This window comes from Cydia fagiglandana, chromosome 15, assembly GCF_963556715.1.
Source record: "Cydia fagiglandana chromosome 15, ilCydFagi1.1, whole genome shotgun sequence".
In the NCBI taxonomy this organism is placed as follows: Eukaryota; Metazoa; Arthropoda; class Insecta; order Lepidoptera; family Tortricidae; genus Cydia; species Cydia fagiglandana.
Window position 1 is genome coordinate 1,339,674 of NC_085946.1, and position 24,643 is coordinate 1,364,316.

Here is a 24,643-nt window from a genome sequence, read left to right on the forward strand (position 1 = left end):
ATATTACATTATGTTTATTTATACGTGTGGACATAAAGATATCAACTATGGACACGTAGCAAGCTTAACTTGATCTCAAGATTCATAACAACTGTCTGTAATGGCGTCTGGCTTACATTGGCACATGTACGATAATACTAGTGAACAATTAACAACGCCACAGTTTGTATTGGATCATTGACATTGAGGTCGTTTTGTGGCGTATGTTATGTATGATGTATAGTCCTCAACGACCTTACATGTCATTTTAATCGCCTAATCGTACATGGGTTAGTCAAGTTGTGTAGAAGCGAGACCAGAATCAATGACCGATTTTTACAATTTGGATTCCGTTCAGTACGGATATGATGGTCGTTCTTGTCTACGTGACAGCGTAATAAAACTGTATCCGTCACTTTCAATCGCGCTCTGTTAATTAGTGACGGATATATTGTCACGTGGATAAAGCAAACCATAATAGGCCTGCCGGCTTGATAACAAACGAAATCAAATACAAAATGTTTAGTACGTTATCAACTGACGTAGGGGACAGACGCGCTGGTATAAAAGTTTAAGTGTTTGTTTACAAATATTGGTGCAAAATAGTTGTGAATATAAATTGTCAACTATTGGTACAAATTACGATTATTGGTGCAAATAACTGTGATTATAATTTTCTATCTAATTGAATACTCAGAAGGTAAATAAGTAAATATACCTACTATTTATAAAGTATTCAGAATTAAAATAGTAAATTGGAGTTTACGGGTTTGTATATTTAACGGGTTTTGCCGAGTTATGTGTAAATCTTATAACGGATAGACCTATTTTGATTCGATTTTTATAGTGTAGGTACATGAGAGCCACTTCGTTGCAGTGGTTCTTAGCTATCATTGACAAAAATCGATCCAGCAGCATTTCCCAAAATTATGTAGGCACCTGAGGCAGTTTTTGGCATAATATCTTATGATTTACGTAGGATTTTTATTTATTTTCAATTTAATAGTTATATTTTCTAAAACACCCATATTGAAGTTAGGCATGACTCCTACTGGCACCTCGGAGTAATTAACAACGGAGACGCCATGTCTAAAATTTTCGGTACAAAATAGTCTGCCTTTTTTTGCGGGGGAGGGGCACATCAAATGTATAGGTACGTCATGTCAGATAAACGTCAGTCCATACATATGGTTGACATGTGGTTGACCATTGGCCGCCTATTTTCGACAGAGGGGAACGCCTGTTAATGGCGGCTCCATTGTTAATTACTCCGAGACTGGCACAGACCATTTCTGTGCCTACTGGTGAAAATCACATTTTATCATCACGATGTGATCACGATGCAAATGCGATAATTTTTCGTGCACATTTAATGATAATCTTAAAAAATTATCTACTTACCTATGTACCTATATAAATTTTATAATACACATAAATTATCTACGTACTCACATAATCATATCACAAATAGATAACAATGCAAATAAAACTCTTCGGTTGTCAAGGAATGCCGCATTTTTAGTACTTACCGTAAAATTTGCCTGCTTTGCTCTAAAATATGCTCCAAAATACGAAATTTTTTAAATTATTATGTTGTGGTAGGTATTTAGCCTATGTTGATTTACCCACTACTGTCATACATTCATACATTAGGTACATACATTTCTTATTTACACACATCAACCTAGCCCCAATCTAAGCAAAGCTATGGGTAGGTACCTACTAGACGACGATAATGAGTAAAACACATCTTATTTATTTATTTTTAAACTTTATTGCACATACAAAAAGTACAACAGGCGGACTTAATGCCGTTATTGGCATTCTCTACCAGTCAACCATAGGGCGAAACCGAAAGCTTATTCACCAGCTTCTTCCCAAAACTTGAAGATATTATAATCAGAATTAAATACATGCATGTAAATCCTGGAATACCTTGACAAGTAACTTCTTAGACCCTGTTCCTACAGCATATAATTTTCCCTATGTATGAAAGTTTGTTTTAACTTGAAACTCCTTCCAGATAATCAATTTTGCTCCACATCAACCATGGGGTCGAAATCTTTCCTCATGGCAAATCGGACTCTTACCGTAACTAAAAGTCTTCCCTTCGGCAAAAGTTCGAGAAAACTCAGCGGAAGCCCGTGGACACAGGAACGCATTATAAAGTCGCCTTTGAAACCCGTAGAAGTGCCAAATGTTACTGTATATGAGTATTTGTGCCAGAATTTGGAGAAATGGTCAGAAAAGACAATGGTGGTGAGTATCGCCACGTCTTTAAAACAAAGAGAATAAATTGAAACAGCATAATAATATGCCTGTTTTGTATACTCTAAAAAAGAAGTCACTAAGGTCAATGTGGTGAAGAGTGTCATAAAAAATTTTTGGATGACAAAACTGTTATAGGGCAAGAACTCTCGTATTTGAATAATATGTGTACTTCACTCAGGCACAGTCACAGACAGAAAGGAATACAGACAGTGTAAGTGGAGTATGTGCACAAACTCAAGATTCAGAAGCGACGAAAGAGCCGGTAGGCGGTAGGCCACATTGATCTTACTAATGTACTACTCGTACAACTACAGCCGATACTAAGTATCTCAACAAGCAAATACTTTAGTCGTTTCCTGGCTTGATGGGCAAACGGCTAGCTCAAGAGCTGCTTAAGAAGATGTTTCTTGCTCTAAGGTTATTAATGCCTGAATAACGATAATGATATGGTTATTTCCAGGTGTGCGGCTCTACAGGGCGAGGCTACACGTACTCGCAGGGCTTCAAACTGACTTCCACCTTCGCGGCGAACCTACGCGGCAAGCTGCGCATGCGCGAAGGTGACGCCGTGGCCGTCATGCTGCCCAACGTGCCCGACTACCCCGTCGTGGCCTTGGGAATACTGGGCGCTGGTGCTGTCATTACCAGTATCAACCCTATTTATACTGCCCGTAAGTATAGTTTACGTTGTTAATCGGACTTGATACACATGGATTCAATATGGCTGCCGTAAAATTTAAAAGAAGTTGTAATATCTTTTCAGATGAAGTCCAGCGACAACTGCTACTTTCCGGCGCCAAAATCGTAGTCACATTAGTGGAAACAGTAGACGTAGTGAAGAATGCTTTAAAAATGGCCAAATTAGACTTACCTATAATTGTAGTAAAGACTGACAATACTGGAACGCCAGATGGCACTATAGTTTTCAATGAACTAAGTGAAGATGTACATGCTGATTTATCATGCTTAAAAGAAGTGAAAAGGACAGCTAAAGACGTATGTTTTCTGCCTTATTCTAGTGGTACTACTGGAGTACCTAAAGGAGTAGAGCTGATGAATGCCAATTTAGTGGCCAATATGGAGCAACTAAATGACCCTCTAACGAGGGCGTATAATGATACAACAGGTAATTTTATGATTATGATATAGAATGTAACTCTATTATAACACTCAGTTTATTTTAATATAGGTATTTAATTATTATACGAAAACTGTGCATGATTTAACATAAGTAGGTAGGGACTACAGCGAGGTGCTATTTTTTGTCAGAGTTTAATTTCGGAATTAATTTATGTAAATTTTAATATCATGGTATTTACATACTTACATCAGATCTCAAAAATATATATTTTTTTCCTAATCTTCCAGCGACGCATCAAGACGCCGTGATGGCGGTGCTGCCATTCTTCCACATTTATGGGGCGGAGGTGGTCATGTTCCACAAGCTCTCCCAGGGCACCAAGTTGGTGACCCTGTCTAAGTTTGAGCCTCAAGTGTTTCTTGAGGCTTTGGAAAACTACAAGGCGAATATATTGTTTGCAGCTCCTCCTATAAGTAAATATATAAGCTTAATTTATAGATTTAAGAATGTCATAAATAAGAGAACAACCATCACCACCTCACCACCACCACCAACCCTGGCATCACCAACCCTTAAACCATCTGGACATGGCAGTAATGGTAACAAGAGTAAGCCTTAGGAAGGCTGGTTGATTCTCTGAAGAATAATAATAATGTGAAGTTGTAGAAAATCATGATGACGATTCAAACCTTTGAATGCCTTGACATTTTTGCTGTCCTACATTGAGTGTTTATTTTATTTCAGTATTGATGATGACTTCGCATCCAGCCGGGTCTCCAAAGACATTCCAAAGCCTGGAGATAATCGTCAACGGAGCGGCGCCACTAGCAGCCTCTGATGCAGAAAGGTTCATTGAGAAAGCTAAGGTAAAATTTATATCAAGGCAGGCGAAGATAAAGTAAAGATAAGATTGATTCATGGCCTCATATTATATGGCACCACTAATATAGAATTGTAACAGTTGTAAATCCTGCGAAGTTGTACGAGATGGTAGTCAATGATGTATCATAGATTGAAAGACAGAGAAAATATTATAGAAGCAAAAAAACCGGTTATGACGAAATCTTATATCGGTTATTATCTCATATCTGCCTCCAAAGGTTTCTTCTACACGTGTCTGTGTTTAAGATACCTCAAATAAACAAGATGTCTTTTAAATATTTATGTTTATGTCCAATTATTAAAGTTAGATAACCTTCATAATTATCCTATCTTGTTTACAGAGAAAAATGGATTTCAGACAAGGTTATGGGCTCACAGAGACGTCACCCGTGGTCACGATGACCCCTAAAGGTCTGGAAAACTTTTCCTGCGTAGGGCTTCCTCTTCCTAACACAGACCTTAAGATCGTGGATCAGAATCTCCAGAGTCTGGGCCCAAACGAGGTAAGTTTGAAGAATTATACATTTGTAGGGTTTCTGAGTTCTCTCTTCCTGGAACTCCTATAGATTCGCCATGTCTGTCTGTCCATCCGTCTGATATTCATCTGAAACAAGTCTGACGCATATATTACGTACAGTCAATTGTTAAAATATGGGTGCACATAATACTCAAAAATATGTCCAATAGCTTTTATGTCAGCGAATTAAGAACTATGGGACAAATTTTTGGGAAGTTATATATGCACCCACATTTTTATACTTGACTGCACAAAGGTACATAAGTACTATAAAGAGGGCTTAGATATCTCTTTATCGGACTTTTAATAAACAATATTTAAGAACATCTAAATAATATAACTTGGACAAGGGAAATTGTGTTAAATTTTGGGAATGTTGTTAATAACACTTTTAACGTTTATAATTTTTTGCACCTTTGAGTACCTACCAGTCTCCTGGTCATTACTTAACTATACAAGATCATATTGAATAAAAAATTATTGTCTAAAATTACCCCCGAAAACCCAAGTAACTCGTTATGGCGACTTGCAGAAAGGTGAGCTCCTAGTTCGAGGTCCTCAAGTGATGAAGGGCTACAAAGACAACGACAAAGCAAACAGTGAGGCGTTCACCGAAGACGGATGGTTCAGAACCGGGGATCTGGCGGTTGCTGACGAGCAAGGAATAGTTACCATTGCTGACAGATTGAAGGAACTCATTAAGGTAACCTCACATCTTGAAATTTAATTTCATCATATCATCATCATCATCATCATATAAGCCTTTTATCGCACACTGCTGAGCAGAGAGGTCTCTCTTCGAACTCTCTTAACTTAAAGGATCATGACTAAACTTGAGTAATTCTGTTTTGAAAAGTTGCTAGCTAAACTAGGTACCAACAACAATACAATACAACACAAGTCTAGGTCCAATAGACGTGTGTTTGTACCATGTACCATGATGATGCAATTATAATCGCCCTTGTCGAGAATCAACAATTTGATGACAATTTAACTCAAGTTTTTTTCACAACCGTTATTTCTGGAAACGGGAAAGAGTCATTAGTCAAGAGGAAATCTTACGTCGATGTGACGATTTGCCATTATTCATTTTAAATAATGCCCTTTAAGCGAAAGCGAAAGCGGTTTCAATTGCGGAACCCAGCATTCCAGCAATGGAGGCAACAGAATCGTTTCAATAATCGTTCTCTCGTACTAACTAACCCAAAGTGACCCAAAGTTGCCTAAAGACGCACAAGAAAAGCTCTTAAAAATATACCAAGAAATTTCTAATTTCTTTCTTCTCCAGGTCAAAGGTTTCCAAGTACCCCCAGCGGAGCTAGAAGCAGTGCTACGGGACCATCCTTCCGTCGCCGACGCTGCAGTCATCGGGGTTCCGCACAAAACAAACGGGGAAGAACCAAAAGCCTTTATCGTCGTTAAGAAAGGACATGAAATCCTTCCTACGGACATCTGCGGCTTTGTGAAGGAGAGAGTAGCGCCATATAAAAGGATTAATGACGTTAAGTTTGTGGATAGTTTACCGAAAAGTTCTACAGGGAAAATATTGAGGAGAGAATTGAAAGAGAAATATACGTGATTTTTACATTATTTGTTATTATTTTTCAATTAGGCGAAATTTAATCAGAGCAGGATACCTAATTTGTAGTATATTTTGAGTTACTTTTCACTGAGCAAATTGATTGCTTATATGCCACATGGCGACATACTTAATGGAAATTATGTCACAAATCGTTTCATTGCTAATCGTAAAATTAATTTAAAAAAATACATGGAAAGTAGGTAAAACTCCCAAGGGTCAAAAAGTATCACTTTTAAACCACTCCTTACATAAAGAACGAGTCCCTTTCTGGGTATACGAGTAGGTAATGAAAAAAACAGTTAAATAATTACTACTTACAGGATTTAATAATATATAAACAAAGCTACGGGTAATTCTATAATTATATTGACCTTCCTAATGTTAGTACCAAAACCATTTTTACGTAATGACAATAAAATTATCTCACAAATAGATAAATGTGTATTTGTATAGTAGGCCTAATAAATACGTTACGATATTTATTGTTTTGCACCTTATCCCATTGCGATAAAGCTAAAAATGCATCAATACAATTGAAGTCGTCGGTACAGTGACCACAAATACGCTATCATTATAACATTATACGTTGTTTGTGCCTGTCACTCCATAGAACGATAGGTATTTGATTACACCGCCTACCAATTATGTGTTATTCAATAGTGTACCTACTTGCATTGAGATAAAGTCTACTAAAGATTTGTTTAGTAGGTAAGTTAGTTCAGAACAAGCCTCTCGACGCATTCATTATTTAGTTGTAGTCATGACCGCTCGCGTGTTGATTCGTAACTCGTTTCCCGCGATTATTTTAAGAAAAAAACATGTTTGGTCTAATGAAAATGTGGTCAGATCGCCTTGTAAAGATATTGTTATACCGGAGTGTACTGTGAACGAGTTTGTATGGCGTAATTTGGATAAATGGGCGAAGAAAACTGCTACGGTAAAGTAAATTAAAGTTGGTTAAACTTGTATACTTAAATAGAATAATCAGTTTGGAATATTATTGCAAGATTTTATTAGGTAAATTAAATGTATGTATATATTATAGATGCTTTATTGTATGTAGGTAAATAGAAAAAAGCGGCCAAGTGCGAGTCGGACTCGCCCATGAAGGGTTCCGTATCAGCAAGTAACATAATAAAATTGCGTTTTACGATTTATGACGATTAAAAAAAAACTACGTACTAGATCTCGTTCAAACCAATTTTCAGTGGTAAGGTTTGTCATTACCATACAAACCTTACCACTGAAAATTGGTCATCATATATTTTTTTTAGTTTTATCATTCTCTTATTTTAGAAATTACAGGGGGGGGGGGACACACATTTTACAACTTTGGAAGTGTCTCTCGCGCAAACTATTCAGTTTAGAAAAAAAATATTAGAAACCTCAATATCATTTTTGAAGACCTATCCATAGATACCCCACACGTATGGGGTTGAAGAAAAAAAAATTTTTAAGTTTCAGTTCTAAGTATGGGGGACCCCCAAAATTTATTGTTTTTTTTCTATTTTTGTGTGAAAATCTGAATGCGGTTTACAGAATACATCTACTGACCAAGTTTCAACAGTATAGTTCTTACAGTTTCGGAAAAAAAGAGGCTGTGACATACGGACGGACAGACAGACAGACAGACAGACATGACGAATCTATAAGGGTTCCGTTTTTTGCCATTTGGCTACGGAACCCTAAAAAGAAACACAAAAGACACAGTCACAGAGTTAATTAAATCACTCGACAGAGCTCGAAACATTAATTTAGACCTTTAGATATTTTTTAGTGTGTTATAAAATCAAATTTCTCAGTGAACCGTGTCCTGATTGAGAAACATGAATACTTAAATTAAGAAAAAAAATCATTTATGTAATTTTTGAAGCCTTCCTACGACTTGCATCTCGGACACGAAAAATTCTAGTTCAGAAATTGACCCAGTCATCGATATATTTGAAATCTTTTTGTGGTACCTATCTATTTTGTTATCTGCCGAATAGGCTCAGCGATAGAGAGGTAATAGATATAGAAATTATGTAGTAGGTACCTAGGTTAAGTAATAAGTAACTACATATATGTGATATACCGTTGATACGTGATTAAATACCAACCTGATAACACAATTGTAGACTTATATTGTTAAACAATCGTAAAAATGAACTAAATTATGACTTCATAAGACAGCTTAATATATAATAAACAGACAGGATATGAAACATTTGTATAATAGTTAAGACTAGAAAGTACGTTCTCATTTATTATTTTTTGTTGGAACTACTTTTTACCTACTTGAGTAGCTTCCATGTTCAATTTATCAATAACATAGTTTGGATGAAAATAGTTATGTTAAAATGCAAACAAACAGACTGACTCCCCCCCCCCCCCCCCCCGGTTGAAAAACAATATGACTACATTTCTTTCATACAGAGCCACTCACTCCCTGGTTGGAAGTTAATTAAAATGATTCGATTGACATCACGAGCAATCCACTAGCAAATTGTGTGCTTCAAACTCGGACAATAAAATTCCATTCGACCCTCTCAGCAAATATCTAGTATCTACCCTATTACCTTTTCTTAATACCAAAATCACATAATTTAACAGATGATTTACCCGAGTTTAAGCGACTCAATTTGGCTTTGTAATACGTACCACTATCATGAGTAATAAGTTAATAACATACTTAAAAAATTACTTTAGAAAAACTACATTACTAGTGATATTGTTGTGATTGGAACAAAGATGCGTCAGTATTAGAGCTAGGTCAATGTAATGACACTGGAAATGGAATTATTATTGACAATGTAATGATTGGAATGATGGGATTACGAATGACATAAAAAATAATAATGACAATATTTTTTTTCATTTTCTAGGAATGCGCCATTACGAATAGAAGTTACACGTATGGCCAGCTACACAAGTTTAGCCGAATACTAGCCGCCAACCTAAGGAAGAAGTTTGGAATAAACGACAGAGATACGGTGGGCATCATATCTCCTAATTCTCCTGAATACCCTATAGTTGCGTTAGGAGCATTGGATGCTGGAGCAACGCTTACTACTTTCAATCCCATTTACACGCCATGTAAGTAATTAACTTATGTAAAATTATAAACTTTTGAAAGGCTTTATCTCGGAAAATATTAAATGTACAGAGACAATTCTAGTGTTTTATTGTAGCAAATTTAGTCTACATTAAAAACGCCCTGAAGGAAGGAAGTTACTAACAAAAACTAGTACTTTAGGGCTATAATCGCCCAAATCTAAAAAAAAATGCGGTTTATTCGATTTTTGACAAAGTTGCGTTCGGCGCTCGAAGTCACAAACTTGGATTATTCATTGGGCCAATATCATAAACAAGTCTGCAAAAAATCAGAACTACCGGATTTGACGCAAAAGAGCCAGGTTACAAAATTCGACAAAGTTACTGGATTACTTTGGAACGCTGACAAATAAAGCTAAATAAACAAAAGAGATATCATTTCGTTTAATAAACATTTAATGAGCGCTAAGAACACACCACAGATTATACTAAAAAACACGAGAAACTGCATTTATTTATGGTCACATAATATATGCCTGAGAATTTTATGTTACAAACATAACAAACGATATAGACTCAATCAGAATTGTACGTTTTGACGACGATAATATTGATTTTGATTATTGCCATTTTGACATTATAAACACCGGTTCAATGTTGGCACCGCTGTCATTAAATATTTCATTACCGTAAAATGTGCCGTCTTTGCTCAAAAATACGAAATTTAACTTAAATTTTAAAAGTCTAATATGTATTGTGATATGTATGAGTATAATTATGCCGATTTAAAGTACCTAGTCCATCGCTACTATCATGTTTTAACATTTAAATGAGGCTGTCATATAATTTTCATATAAACAAAAACTGTTGGAGCATAATTACATAATGGGAAGCAAAGGCACATGTTACATTATGCTAGTTCAACCAACAATGCATTTTTTATAGGAATAAATAAATACTATGGGACATTATTTACAGACGAAATACAAACTCAAATCCAGCAATCGGGATTGAAAGTAATATTTGCTCACCCCGACACAATATCAACTGTACAAGAAGCGTTAGTACTCAGTAAGAAGCAAATACCAATGGTCTGCTTAGACTCAGGAACTACTAGAGTTGAGGGCACAGTATCGTTCAAAGAGCTTATAGAAGATAATCATGTGGATTTAGACATTTTGAAGAAGGTTAAAGTCAAGACAAGCGATGTTGCGTTCTTGCCGTATTCGAGTGGGACTACGGGTCTACCTAAAGGAGTGGAGTTGACTCATCGGAATATTGTGGCAAACTGTGCCCAGCAGGATACAGAATTGAAGCATTATAATCCTGATGGTAAGGCAATATTCTAAATACACATCTGAAACGAATAGTGTTAGTTTCACCTTTTACGACTGGTAACTACTGGGAAAATAAATTAAAAGGTGGGGTTTTTTTTTCCTGTAGTTACCACCAAAATGGAACTCCAACTAAATTTTGATTTTGGTAGTAACTACTGGGAAAAAAAATTCCTACCTTTTACCAGTGGTAACTACTGGGAAAAAAAATCCCAGTAGTGACCACTGGTAACAAATTGGTGGTGACTAGTGGGAATAACCCCTAATTAATTGTATGTTCTAATAGTTTAAGTGTTTTTATTTATCATTGAACATGTATTGACTTGTGTTTCGTTCAACTTCAGCGCCATACCAAGAGAACCAGCTACTGGTGTTACCAATGTACCATAGCTACGGGCTGAGCATCGCCATGGTGCACAAGCTGTGTGTGGGGATAAAGCTGCATGTGCTGCCAAAGTTCCAGCCCGATACCTTCCTGAAGGCTATGAGGAATAATAGAATTAACATTTTGTATGTGGCACCACCTATTGGTAAGTTTAATTAAATTTTTCATCTATCTGGTTATCTAAAGTAAGGACGCTAAGCACGAAGAATTTAGTACATTTACCGGCCGATTCCTATGACTATCGCAAGCGCGTAATTATATTGCTGTCCCGCCCATGATGACGTCAATGACACTGTGTGAGCGGGATAGTAATATAATTATGTGCGTGCGATAGATATAGCAACAGGCGGCTTGAAGTTTGACTGTAACCATTAATTACTGGTTGTTACAATTTCCACTAACAACCAGCGTTGGATATAACAATAATAATAATTTCGATATTTTAGATAATAATGAGTTTATAGCCTCCAACGAAGACTTTTAGAACAATCTTTAGTTTATTGTCAAGACTGCGTACCTAATTACTGAATATTATTTTTTCTTAATTTAAATTTACTTAAGGCAGTGATTGTATTCCTACATAATATAAATTTAAAACTGTGTTTTTATATAGGATAAACGGATGATATGATGTAATATGACATACCTAGGTAAACTGCACAGTTAATAGATTTATTTTTGGCCGTAGCAAGCCGCAGTCAGGGTCGAGGCGTTTGTTTAAATAATGTCATTGAATATTAAACAACTACTCAAGTTGATGTTAATTAAATTGGCAGACGAAACATTATCAGTAATAATGACATTAAATATTGACAACAGTAGGAACGATGTAAATTAATATGAAAACTAAAATAGAACACAAAAAATGATGCAATTTTTTTAACCTCCGACACAAAATATTTATAAATATATGTTATAAATTTGACCGCTATGTGTCTGTCTGTGTGTGTCTGTGACACCATAGCTATCCGGCTATGCTATAGCTAGCCGGTTTTGCTGTGGTTCTGAGGTTTTACAGTATCTGGACCGCATTTAATTTAAGTTGTATGTATTTTCCAGTGCTGTTCCTCGGGTCACACCCCCAAGTAACCCCCGAGATATTCGACCACATCACTTGCATGATGTGTGGCGCCGCGACATTGGCCCGGGTTGATATCGACAAGGTGTTCGCCAAAGCTCAGGTCGGTTTAGTAAACACCCGTGTAATGGACGTGGCAGTTCAATAATGAGAAGTATACCACAAATCTTGTAAAATAATTGTATACAATCAGTTTTGAAACACTGGCAACATTTTGCCATAAACAAGTCATTGAGCTGCTTAAGTTTCACGTTTCACAACTTTTTTTTAGTTAGTAATGAAGATTCATTTATTCATAAAAACAAAGAATCAATCAACTATAATATAATAAAACTTTCTTTACTTACTTAAGTACGAGTCGGTACAAAAAATCTACAGATAAAAAAAATTGCCCAGATCGCCGCAACGAGCAAGATGCCCAGAAGTCTGGTCGTATTTCATCGACGTATGGCGATACGTATACTATAGTTGACCCAAACCAAACGGACGACCGGGGTCGTAAAACTTCTCATTCACACTCGCACGGTTGAAGCTGGGGTGAGAGAGATAGAGATATGATCCCAGTCGTCCGTTTGGTTTGAGTCTACTATAATACGCTGGGTGAAATATTGGCCAGCCCTGTCACCAGAAGCCTCTATTAGGCGCCACAAGTCTTTGTATAGTCGACGCACACTTGGCCCCATGGCCCCACAGTTTAAATAAAGTTGGTGCAAAGTTATGACGGAGTTTATAATTTTTTGAGAGAATAAGTAACTTTTTTATGTGCTGAGAAACATAATTATATTTTTTGATTTCAGCGGGTGGTGGAACTCTCACAGGGCTACGGTTTGACAGAGACCTCACCGTTGGCTACAGCGAATCCCCTCGGAGCTAAGGACTACACGACTGTAGGCTGTGCTCTGCCTAACGTGGAGTTACGGATCGTGGATGGAGAAATGAGAAACTTGGGCCCTAATGAGGTAAGTGGATTTTATGGTCCATATTGGACGAGAGATGTATTCGAACTTCAAGATATTCACAAGAGACGACACGTACTAGATCCATTCTAGATACGTTATAGTTCTCTAGTTCTCTCTTGCAGCACAATTCGGGCAACTAATGTCACTTTTACGTAGATAGAGTAAGATATCTATTAGATGTGAATTGGATCTCTAAGGGTAACATTCCATTTCCAACGACAGCTGCACTACAGTCAATTTTACTATGGAAATTGACAATGACAGCGACGCGTTCAGTACCGGTAGTGCAGCTGCTGCGGTTAGAAATGGAATGTTACCATAAGTCATATTCTGTGGAAATCATTCAAGTCAAGAGTATCTCCAGAATTGCGCAAATGTCAAATTTGACAGGTTAGATCTTAAACATATCGTTATCGTATCTTGGTGATGTCTAAAAGATGTCTATTTCAAAATCCGAATCGGGCCCTCGATCTTTTGAATTATTCGACTTGAGGATTTGGATGCATTACCATACTGTTGCGACATTACTGCTGCAGTGATCGATTCAAGCGCAGAACGGTGTAATTGTTAATTTCCTTGATACGTTGTTAATCGTTGTCGTATCAATGCACCGATTAAGAAGAAAGTAAACCACCGCGCTAAAACCGCGTTTCCATTAAAACGTAGGCCCCATTTTCCTCTCCGGATTACCTATAAAGCTAAATTTACGCAATTTGATGTAGGTATATCAACTACAGCTGACTTTTTGAAATTTCTAATTATTATAAGAAATAGGCTTAGATACTTAATGTCAATTTTTGAAAGGACCGCCACTTGAATGATAAAAATGAAGCTGATTATCATCCGTTACCTAAATAATCAAGAGTGAACAGGCACCTTCTGGGCGAGCTCCATCGTAGGCCACGTCTACGCCTCGGCTAGTCTGTGGCCAGTCAGTCAGGTCAGAGGTCAGTCCTACTCATAATAATAAAAATAAATACTTAAATTCCAGGTAGGCGAGCTATTGATTAAAGGACCAAACGTCATGAAGGGCTACAAGGACAATCTTGAGGGCAACAGGCAGGTGTTCGCGGAGGGCGACTGGTTGCGGTCTGGAGATCTTGCTTCCATTGACGAGACGGGCGGAGTCACCATCGCTGATAGATTGAAAGAACTAATCAAGGTACCTAATAAAAATCGAACAAACTGATTTGTCACCCGCCATATAAACCTTTCTGTGAAAACGTTAAAAAAGGTGAAAGAAAAAAAAAAGAAAAAAAGGAGAAAGGTGAAGAGTCAGATCGGGAAAAGTCTGCAGCGATTCTGATAGCCCACGCAGTGCAAGTGTCATTTTAAACGACAAACTTCGATGAAATTATGACGTGTAAATAACAATTGCACTGCGTGGGCTCTCAAAATCGCTGCAGACTTTTCTTGGTATAACTTTAATAATTTAACTTTTTAAATCAATGATCGCATAAGAGACACCACGCTGCGCTTCAAAACCCTCATTGCTGACGTAGGCGAAAAAACCGCTAGGCTCAAATGGGACTGGGCCGGTCACGTCTAATACCGCATGCATCCGGAGAGGTGGGCTAGCATAGCCACCAAGTGGATGCCGGTAGGGGGACGTGGCCGCGGTAGGCCCAAACGGAGATGGCGAGATGACCTGGACAGCTTCCTGAACAACTGGCCGGAGGAAGCACCAAATCGGGAGTCGTGGAAATTAAGGGGAGAGGCCTTTGCCCAGCAGTGGGACGCTCAAATAGGCTAGAAAATAAAATCAATGTGAATACCTAATGCTAATGATGAAGTAAATTCGAAAATAATTCACGGTGGTTCAAGAATCACGTTGTTAGATAGTAGTCGCCATCAATTCAATAGTAGCGTATGAAACAACACTCCAAGTTTGGGGGCACTTCAACACTCGATTGTACCTATCTGTAATTGTTCTACAAACTAACTTTGTTAAGTTATCAAATAAATCATATCATAATATCGTGTATCATATTTAATTTTGACGCGTAGTCTGATCCGTTACTTGTGATGCTGACTGCACTAACATAGCACACATACTTATTACTGAATCGCGATTAGAAAGGGATTGAGATAGCTGTCAATCCATATTGATTTTGACGTAAGTGTATGGAAATCTGTTATTTCTAATCCCTTTCTGATCGCGGCATGATAATACATCAATGTGACAAGGTGCGAAGGACAAAGCACAGAAACCAAGATTCCTTCGCATATAGAGTCTGTGTGGAAAGAGAAGAGTCGTAGAATTTATTAGATCCCATATATTTCACGACGATTCTTCTGCACAGACTACCTAGTAACTAGTACTAGTGCTTTTCTTTGAAATCAGTAGATTCTGAAGCCAAGTAAGTAGGATTGTTGGGACCTCTGTGGCTGGACATTATTTGCGAGACTTGGAGATAACCGTCGATAGTACGTACCAAGTGTATTTTATATCAGGATAGTTATTAATAAGGATCCTGCCCCATTAGCACGTTGCGTCGAGTTGTTTTGTCACAGCGTCAATAAAGAAAAATATAGTTTATTATTCAAGTAGGCATAACTATTACAATGCACTTATGAACGTCAAATAAAGCTACACCATTGCTTCGTCGTTTTACATACAGGGTGTCCAGTAATTAATGGACAACCTTCTAACCATCGACAGGGCACCTTAGGCTGGTCCAGAAAATGCACTTATTTATAGGTCTAGTAAAAGTTTCGTGGTTTTCGAGATAATCGCACTTTTATGTCTTTTTTACTAGTTAGCACCATACTTCACTTTAATCACCATCTAGGCCATATCTTTGTTTGTAGAAATGTAAATAGCATGTGTGATACCATTTTGTATATTCTAGGTAAAAGGATACCAAGTACCACCAGCGGAGTTAGAAAATGTGATCAAACAGCATCCTGCCGTTTTCGACGCATCAGTTATTGGTATTCCTGATTCTTACTCAGGAGAGAGGCCCAAAGCCTTCGTGATGCTGAAAGAAGGGGCGATTGTGACTGATAATGAAATAATGGACTTTGTTAATAAAAGAGTAGCGCCTTATAAGAAGATAAAAGATTTGTCGTTTATCGAGAGCATACCGAAAAGTCCGTCTGGTAAAGTGTTGCGGCGCGTGCTGAAAGATATGCACAGTAAAAAATGATAGATAAAATAACAAACAACATCATCATCATCAACAACAACAACAACAACAACAACAACAACAACAACAAGCTTACAAGCAAACAAAAGCAAGCATACAAGCTTCACAAAAAATTATACTCGAAGTTGAAATAATAGATTAAGATAAATTATCTAATTAAAGCTTGTAACGTGTAACGTAAAAACGTTACATAACCTTGGTTACATTTACAATAGTTAAATTAAATCATTAGATAACTAATATCCTAATAAAAACATAAATACCTTAATAATAATAAAACACTTACCTAAAATACACTAAAATTAAAATACATTAACATTATATAAATACTTAGTATCAAGTCTCAACTTGTGTCCTCTTTTCTGCGACGCACTGTACTTCGCGCAACATTCCTTTGTTTCGAAGTAACCGGCTGTTGGCGTTCCCCGCCCCGCGCCCTGCTCCCGCGTCGGCCCACTCGCCAGCGCTGCCGGTCAGACAGATCTAGCTTTCGAAGCCGGCGCACGTTCGCTTTGTCTCCGCGCAAGCGACTCTAGACGTAGCCGGCGAGTTTTAAAATCGAATTTTAGATTTTTTCTTTTTCTTGTACTCGTTCAGTACTAATTCACTAAATTCAGTGTAATAAATCCCCTTTGGGTAAGTGTTGAACATTTCTTACGCTTATTCTAAGCAGGTAGATTTGAATGTTATTTCTAACGGCTATTTCGCTATGCTATTTCTTTGTGTGATTTTGCTTGCCACTTAATTTAGGTACTCTTGCAATCATTCCACTCTTATTTCATCTCGTTTTAATTGCTAAATTGTGTTTATTTAAAGTCTATGAGATAATTTAATTTCCAGTAATTTTTAAATTCAAAATTTGACCGTTAGATCCTATACTCAGTTTTGTTTTATAACTTGTTCTTTTAAACTTAACATCAGTGCAAAGTGTAAACTCCGTCTGACTGTACCATTCCGCACATCACCAAACTTTCACCATCATCATCACGCAGTACTGCTTCCTTCTTTGCTTCTTGCCGTGCCGGGTACAGTCAGCGGAGACATATAAAGAACTTCTCTTCACACTATGGAAATAAATTCCAGGGAGCCTAGTTACGGCTAGAACCGTAGCCGTGAAGACCAGCCGGCAGTTCCTGAGCGGCCCAGCTGACGTCCCTCAGCTCGTCCGTCTCCGTCTCCAAACCCGCAGTGGCTCCGGCAGCTTCAGGGGAGTACTTGCGTGGTGGAACTGTCCTCGGAGCAAAATCAGTACCGGCCTAGAACCCTACCCTACGACCTATTCGTGTGCTTGCGGCGGAGAATAAATTAGTTACTTTTCTTAACTCTTTGTTTAATTTCCTCTCCGCCTACCCGTAGCAAACGTGTTTATAAATACGGCCAAAAGTAATAAGTAAAGATAAGTAGGAGGATAGTTAAAGAAAGATTAAGATATTTAGGAGCGTGAACTACTTAAATTACTAAAAGGTAACTAAAATCAGAACAAAATAAATTAATCACTTCGACTGACTGGAAGAGATGCCTTATTATGGATAAGTTCGCCTGTACATTGTATATATTTTATTGGCTAAACTACTATAAGTTTGAGGGTTATGTGTGTGTGTTTAAAGATCGTCATCATAAAGTGATACTAATCTATTTATCATAAGCGATAATTAACAATGATAATTATGTTGAAATTATTTGGCGTTCTATGAAATAATACGATTAAAATTGACGTTAGGTAAAAACATCAATTACCAACAGGCCAATTCGAACGTGCTCCTAACATCAAATCGATATTGAAATTATATCCTTGCTTCGTTTGTTGGATTAGAAATAAGCACAATCTAGTTTCACGTTATTACACGTAATAATACACTGAATTTGAAAGAATAGAAAAAATATTGTTTTAATGTATTGAACTCCTTCAGAACTTCTAGACTTCTAGTGTAAATTTCATTCAATAGCGTGACGAGCGTTCGCGTTTGCGTTGTCTATTTTTGTATGGGATTTTCAACAGCGCATCAAGCGGGACGTTTTCGAAACTCAAAATCCCATACAAAATGACACTTAATGCTAACGCGTACTTACGTCACTTTACACGGGGGGTACTGACGTTACCATCATTTACAATTTTCGATGCTACGGCGCCTGCTCAGAGCGAGCAGTCAGCTCATAGCAGTCAGAGCGAATGAACGCGCGAATACTGATATTTAGGATTCCAAATCAAATCAGATATGTTTGATCGCAGATGCATGTTCGAATTGTACTGCTAATCTTAATGACTGTATTAATGTCTAGGTATATATAAGTCGCGTATCTGATTTTCATGTTAAAATACCGGAGATAGTCTATATAAAATTATAAATTCTAAAAACTATTTATTACTCTACAATTCCATTCATACTGTGATGTAGTCTTCAATAGTTTAGCGTCATTAAAATGAAATATTTCCCTTTTGTTACAATTTTACCGATTTTGCTGTGCTACTGCGGCAAACCATACCATCTGAATGTCCTCTGTACACAGAACTGCTCAAATCCACAACCTCCTTTGATAAAGCCTGCGCCCTTTAAATCTACTGTAGAACTGCACACCATCAAAGGTCATTCTATCATTAGAGGAAACCTTACAGTGGAAAAGGATATACCAGGATTTGACAAGGAAATGTCAATTTTCGCCGGAAAGCATTCACCAGAACACGGCTCTAAGTGGCTTTATCATTTGAAAAGTCTTAAATGTACGAATGCTATGGTTAAGAATGCGTTTCAAATTCTAGGTGTGCCCATTACAGGGTGTAAGGTCAAGAAAGGGACGTATTTCGTGAAAGATATAGACATGGATGCCATAGATTCGGCGTTTCCTTCAATAAGTCGGGTGTTCGGCGAATATGTTTGTAAAGTAGCAATATATTCTAAAAATAACACATATCTTTGTTTTCAGAGTCAGTTTAGGATATCGGCCATAAAGATAAATAAAGGCTAGATTTGAAATTGTAATTTTATTGAAATAGGGATTCTCGGGGTAATGTAACGGCCGTCTCTTTTAGAGTCTGTCCCGGTGACTGTCACGTTAGTAACGTTAGTCACGGCACTGACATAAACGCTATCGGGAACTTAAGTTTCCGCATATTAGTGTACGAACAAGTTAGAGCGAAACGAACGCGCAATTAACACTTAATGATATTATGATTCCAAATCAAATTATATATCGGTTTGATGGTAGGTGAACGTTCGAATTGGACTGCTAAATATTTTTAATGAGTTTAATGACTGTATTAATGTTTATTTAAAAGTCGCGTATCTGATTTTCATGTTAAATTACCGGAGATAATCTATATAAATTCTAAAAGCTATTTATTAGTCTACATTTCCCTTCACACTGTGATATAGTCCTCAATAGTGTATAGCGTCAGTAAAATGAAATCTTTAGTATTTTTTATGATGTTACCGATTGTGCTGTGCTACAGCGGCAAAACATACCGTGTGAATGTCCTCAGGATACAGAACTGCTCAAATCAACAACCTCCTTTTATAAAACCAGTGCCCTATAAATCGAATATAGAACTGTATAATACCGAAGGTTATTCCATCTTTAGAGGAAATGTAACAGTGGAAAAAGATATACCAGGATTTGACAAGGAAATGACAATTTTCGCCGGAAAGCAAAGTCCAGAACAGGGCGTTAAGTGGCTTTATAATATAAAAAGTCTTAAATGTACGAATGCTATGGTTAAAAATGCGTTTCAGATCTTAGGTGTGCCCTTAACAGGGTGTAAGCTCAAGAAAGGGACGTATTTCGTGAAAGATATTGACATAGATGCTATTGATTCTGCGTTTCCTTTTATGAATCGATTGTACGGCGAATATGCTTGTAAAGTAGCTATATTTTCTAAATATAACACATTTGCTTGTTTTCAGAGTGTGTTTAAAATATCGCCGATAAAAACAAATAAAAGCTAGATTTGTAATTGGCATTTTATTGAAACAGGAATCCCCGATATTACGGCTGCCTCTTTTAAAGTCTGTCACCGTGACTGTCACGTTCTAACAAGTAAATATACATATATATATATATATAAGTAACGTTAGTCACGGCCCCAGGGTTTCAAACCCAAACGCCGCAAATATACAGGTACTACCCAGGGAGAATATAATTGTGACGTTTGAGGTTTTCTGTCGTGGATGCGGCCACACCAGCGCCAAATTTGGTGCCTGAAATATGGGACGGCGCCAGGGCATCTACGCAGGTAGCGTCCCAGACAAGCGGCCGATCCATACTTCATTGCACCAGAGCGTCATTCCGAGAGGCACTCACATGAACGCTATCAAGAACGTTAGTTTACGCATATGCGTAAACTAACGTTCGTATACTAATATTAGTATACGAACAAGTCAGAGCGAAATGAAAGCGCAAATAACACAATTAATATTATGATTCCCAATCTAATCAAATATCGGTTTGATGGTAGGTGCAAGAGTGCACGTTCGAATTAGACTGCTATTTTTAATGAGTTTAATGACTGTATTAATATCTATTTAAAAGTCGCGTATCTGATTTTCATGTAAAATTATCGGAGATAATCTAGGTTCTAAGCTATTTATTACTCTACATTTCCTTTCATACTGTGATGTAGTCCTCAATAGAGTAGGTAGAGCGTCAGTAAAATGAAATCTTTACCATTTGTTTTCATTTTACCGATTGTGCTGTGCTACAGCGGCAAACCATACAGTGTGAATGTCCTCAGGATACAGAACTGCTCAAATCTACAACCACCTTTTATAAAACCAGTGCCCTATAAATCGAATATAGAACTGGACACCATCAAGGGTTATTCTATCTATGCAGGGCCTGGGGCTGTGGAGGCTAGGGACTTTGTGAGGAATTTGGGTCGGCGGCTGAGGGACAGGGGGTGCGACCCTCGGTCCGGGTCGTACCTGGTCCAACAGATCTCATTGGCCATTCAGCGCGGTAACGCTGCCAGCGTAATGGGGACATTTGAGCCAGGTACGATTCGTGACGGTTAAATATTGCTTAACTTAGATTTTATAATGACGAAGCCTGTTGCGGATATCATACTTTGTATGTTTGGGACGAGGCATGTTGCTGATTTGCATTTGTAGCCACCGGACGAAGCCTGCGTTGCGGATTTCTTATTGCAAACATATGTAAGTACATTAAGTTAAATAATAATAAATTTATATATTCTATCTATAGAGGAAATCTGACAGTAAAGTAAAAAGTAAAAAATATTTTTATTGCACAGAAAGAATACAGTGGTAACATAACAACACGAGTTACTGATAAGAGTTGTGCATAACCAACTTGACATTCAGAGATTCCAGGAGTCCCCGCACTAGGCTAGGCCTGTATCGCGGGAGACCAGATGTACATTGTATGTCATGCAAGTCAACTTAAGATAAGTAAAATAATTTTAATTATAACATTTTTAAAACTATGTAATCTGTTATAACATTACTATTAATTTTTGTTTCTAGGTTCAACTTTAGTATCAGTTAATAATATCTTAGTCTAATCAGTTATTTTTATACCTATATCTATTAAAGTCTTGAGTTAAACAATTTTTAGAGTTATCAAATTTTAATCTAGTTTAGTTAGTTTTATATTTATTCCAGAATTGTTTTAAACAATTTTTAGAAGTAATGTCTCAGTCTCATTATAATCAAGTGATAATAACCAATTAAAAAGTAACCTTTTAGCTACATGCACAGTGCAATTAATTAATTCGCTCTGGAACTTTACGGCCGTATTATAGATCAAAGAGCTAAGGACATCGCCAAATCGTCTCCCAAAAGCGGTATTTACCCTCGGGATAGGTAATTTAAATACGCGTTTAGAAAGTAATTCCGCATAATTTTCAGACTTAACAGCGTTTCTATGTATCGAAAGACAGACTTTATGTATGTAGAGCTGGCGGACTGTGAGTACTTTAGCTTCTTGGTAGAGGCTGCTTGTCGAATATCGGAAGGGCTTTTTGAGCATTACCTTTAAGACCGAACGTTGAGCTCTTTCAGCCATTAAGATTGACGTCTTGGCGGCACTGCCCCATACTGAGATGGCGTATGTGATTAGAGACTGACATAGGGATATATATATATTTTTTAAGAGTATCAAGTCTGCGGAGTGTCTAAGTTTCTTAAATATGTACATCGTTTTTCTAATTCTGTTAGAGAGACATTTTATATGGGCTTTGAAATTTAAGTTTTCGTCTATGAGTAAGCCGAGATATTTGACAGAGTCGGTACGACATATTACTTCACAAGAACATGATAGTAAGCTATTGAAATTATTACAGTTATGAATTTTGATTAATTGTTTAGATTTAGAGGGACTGGAAGCGGCAGATTTATGTAAACACAGGAATTTAGTCTTTTTGCTATTTAGGGTTAGAAGGTTATTTCGTAGCCAGCAGGCGACGTTACTCATACCCTTTTCTGCTGCAGCAAAAACACTCTCCCAAGTATCACCTTTAAACAGGATCACTGTGTCATCAGCATAGCAGATTATTTCAGCGTGGGAAAGGGAAATGTTGTGAATGTCATTGATGTAGATTAAGAATAATGTAGGACCAAGCACGCTCCCCTGCGGGACCCCAAATTCCACTTTATCCAGCTCGCTCTTGTGGCAATCCACTCTAACCAGTTGTCTCCTGTTCAATAGATAACTTTCGAACCAGTCCAATGACACGCCCCGTATCCCCAATTTTTCAAGCTTTTTAAGGAGTATTGGTATAGACACAGTGTCAAAGGCCTTGGCCAGGTCCAAGAAGACGCCGATGCAATTTATGTTATTGTCCAAGTTGGCAGAAATTAGATTGGCCAAGAGCGAGATGGCATCCTCAGTGGACCTATGTGCCCTAAAGCCAAATTGTCTCTCAGACAGTGCTCCACTCCTTTCTAGGAACCTGATGAGTCTGTTATTGACCAGTTTTTCCAGAATCTTCGAGAGTACACTGAGTAGGGATATAGGTCTATAGTTGCCAGGTTCATTCTTAGGTCCGTCCTTATATATGGGGGTGATAGATGCTATTTTCCACTGTTCAGGAAAGTGACCCGTACTTAAACTTAGGTTATAAATATGTACTAATGGTTGCAATAATAAGTGGCCAACAGATTTGATCAGATCGCCGCTGATACCATCCAGGCCCGGCGCACTATTATTTTTAAGCTGCGAGATAATATTCCTGATTTCATTGACATTTGTAGGGTGCATGAAGAAGGATTCGGCGGGACTTTCTGTTATGTTTACCTTGGCGGCCAAAGACTTCTCACAATCCCCAGTTTGAGCAAAAGATGTATCTGCAAGCTTTTTACCCGCCGACGAAAAAAAGTTATTGCACCTATTCAAGGACTGCTTGGGGTCACTAGGATCAATTAAGTCAGCGTGTTGAGTCGGTTTTTTTGGGATGTTGCATATGTTTCTTATCGTGCTCCACAGCTTCTTGGGGTTTTTGTTATGGGTCAAGAGAAGGCTTTGTTCGTATTCGTGCTTTAGCTTCCTTAGAAGGTTGTTAAAGAAATTTTTGTACCGGTTGTAAGTTACTTTTGAAATTTCGTCATCTGGATTTTGCCTTGCCTTTAGGTGTAATCTGTCTCGATGCCGAGCACATCGAAGCAGCCCTGGCGTCATCCATGGTTTTAATGTAAACTTCGTTCTACTTATAGTTACTTCCCGCGTGTTATTTTCAACTGCGGATCCGAAGGTTGACATAAATAAATCAAGAGCGAGGTTCATGTCGTTTGCCTCCAAGACCGGGGCCCAGTTGACCAATGAAAGTTCAGCAGCAACGCCACCAAAGTCGATAAGTGATCGGAGCTTATTCTTAACTACTGGCCTGGATCGGGTTAAGGTGATTCCAACGGCAACCATCTTGTGGTCTGTTACATCTGTTTCGCAAACCATACCTACTACTTTAGATTTCGATCTGACAAAAATGTGGTCTAAGCAAGCACGCTCTCTAGTGGGTTTACTTATGGCTGACGCTAAACCATGTTCGCTCATGAGGCACAAGTATTCAGTAACATTAGCTCTGTGCACATCATCTGAAAGTATATCGATATTAATATCGCCAGCAATAATAAATTGCTTCGTATTATTGGAATTGCTTATTAATTCATCCAGAGCGAGCATGAAGTTGGCAGTATTCTTAAAGGAAGGAGACCTATATAAACCCAGAACAGTTAAACAATTAGGTATGTCAATTTGGAGGCAGCAGGCTTCATTGAATGGAGGTTCGCACACGGTAGCGTTCCAAGAGGTTTTTATATAAGCTACTACCCCCCCATTTTGGTTAATATTACGCTTAGAACAGTAAGAGACATAACCCGGAATAGGTTCTATTAAGGTTAGTGGTTGCAACCGACACTCCGTCAAAATGATCACATCAAAAGTTG

At 37.7% G+C, this 24,643-nt stretch overlaps 2 protein-coding genes across 2 annotated transcripts; both read left to right on the top strand.

Moving 5' to 3' along the window:
• The first annotated feature begins 522 nt into the window (after positions 1-522).
• Positions 523-6,312, top strand: LOC134671168 (uncharacterized). Its single transcript, XM_063528945.1, has 9 exons — positions 523-679; positions 2,003-2,238; positions 2,711-2,921; positions 3,014-3,376; positions 3,619-3,804; positions 4,076-4,197; positions 4,555-4,716; positions 5,263-5,433; positions 6,019-6,312. The coding sequence occupies exons 2-9, from the start codon at positions 2,029-2,031 to the stop codon at positions 6,307-6,309; spliced, it is 1,716 nt and encodes a 571-aa protein (XP_063385015.1). The 5' UTR covers positions 523-679; positions 2,003-2,028; the 3' UTR covers positions 6,310-6,312.
• Positions 6,313-7,037: 725 nt separating this feature from the next.
• On the top strand, positions 7,038-18,916 carry LOC134671169 (uncharacterized). The gene is made up of 8 exons (XM_063528946.1): positions 7,038-7,249; positions 9,177-9,387; positions 10,324-10,677; positions 11,024-11,209; positions 12,124-12,245; positions 12,940-13,101; positions 14,093-14,263; positions 15,954-18,916. The coding sequence occupies exons 1-8, from the start codon at positions 7,073-7,075 to the stop codon at positions 16,248-16,250; spliced, it is 1,680 nt and encodes a 559-aa protein (XP_063385016.1). The 5' UTR covers positions 7,038-7,072; the 3' UTR covers positions 16,251-18,916.
• Positions 18,917-24,643: the final 5,727 nt, after the last annotated feature.

Coding starts and splice junctions, on each gene's coding strand:
- LOC134671168 (XM_063528945.1), top strand. CDS start 2,029: ATGGGGTCGAAATCTTTCCTCATGGCAAATCGGACTCTTACCGTAACT. Junction 2,922..3,013: donor CAACCCTATTTATACTGCCC/GTAAGTATAGTT, acceptor ATATCTTTTCAG/ATGAAGTCCAGCGACAACTG. Junction 4,717..5,262: donor AGAGTCTGGGCCCAAACGAG/GTAAGTTTGAAG, acceptor GGCGACTTGCAG/AAAGGTGAGCTCCTAGTTCG.
- LOC134671169 (XM_063528946.1), top strand. CDS start 7,073: ATGACCGCTCGCGTGTTGATTCGTAACTCGTTTCCCGCGATTATTTTA. Junction 9,388..10,323: donor CAATCCCATTTACACGCCAT/GTAAGTAATTAA, acceptor CATTATTTACAG/ACGAAATACAAACTCAAATC. Junction 13,102..14,092: donor GAAACTTGGGCCCTAATGAG/GTAAGTGGATTT, acceptor CTTAAATTCCAG/GTAGGCGAGCTATTGATTAA.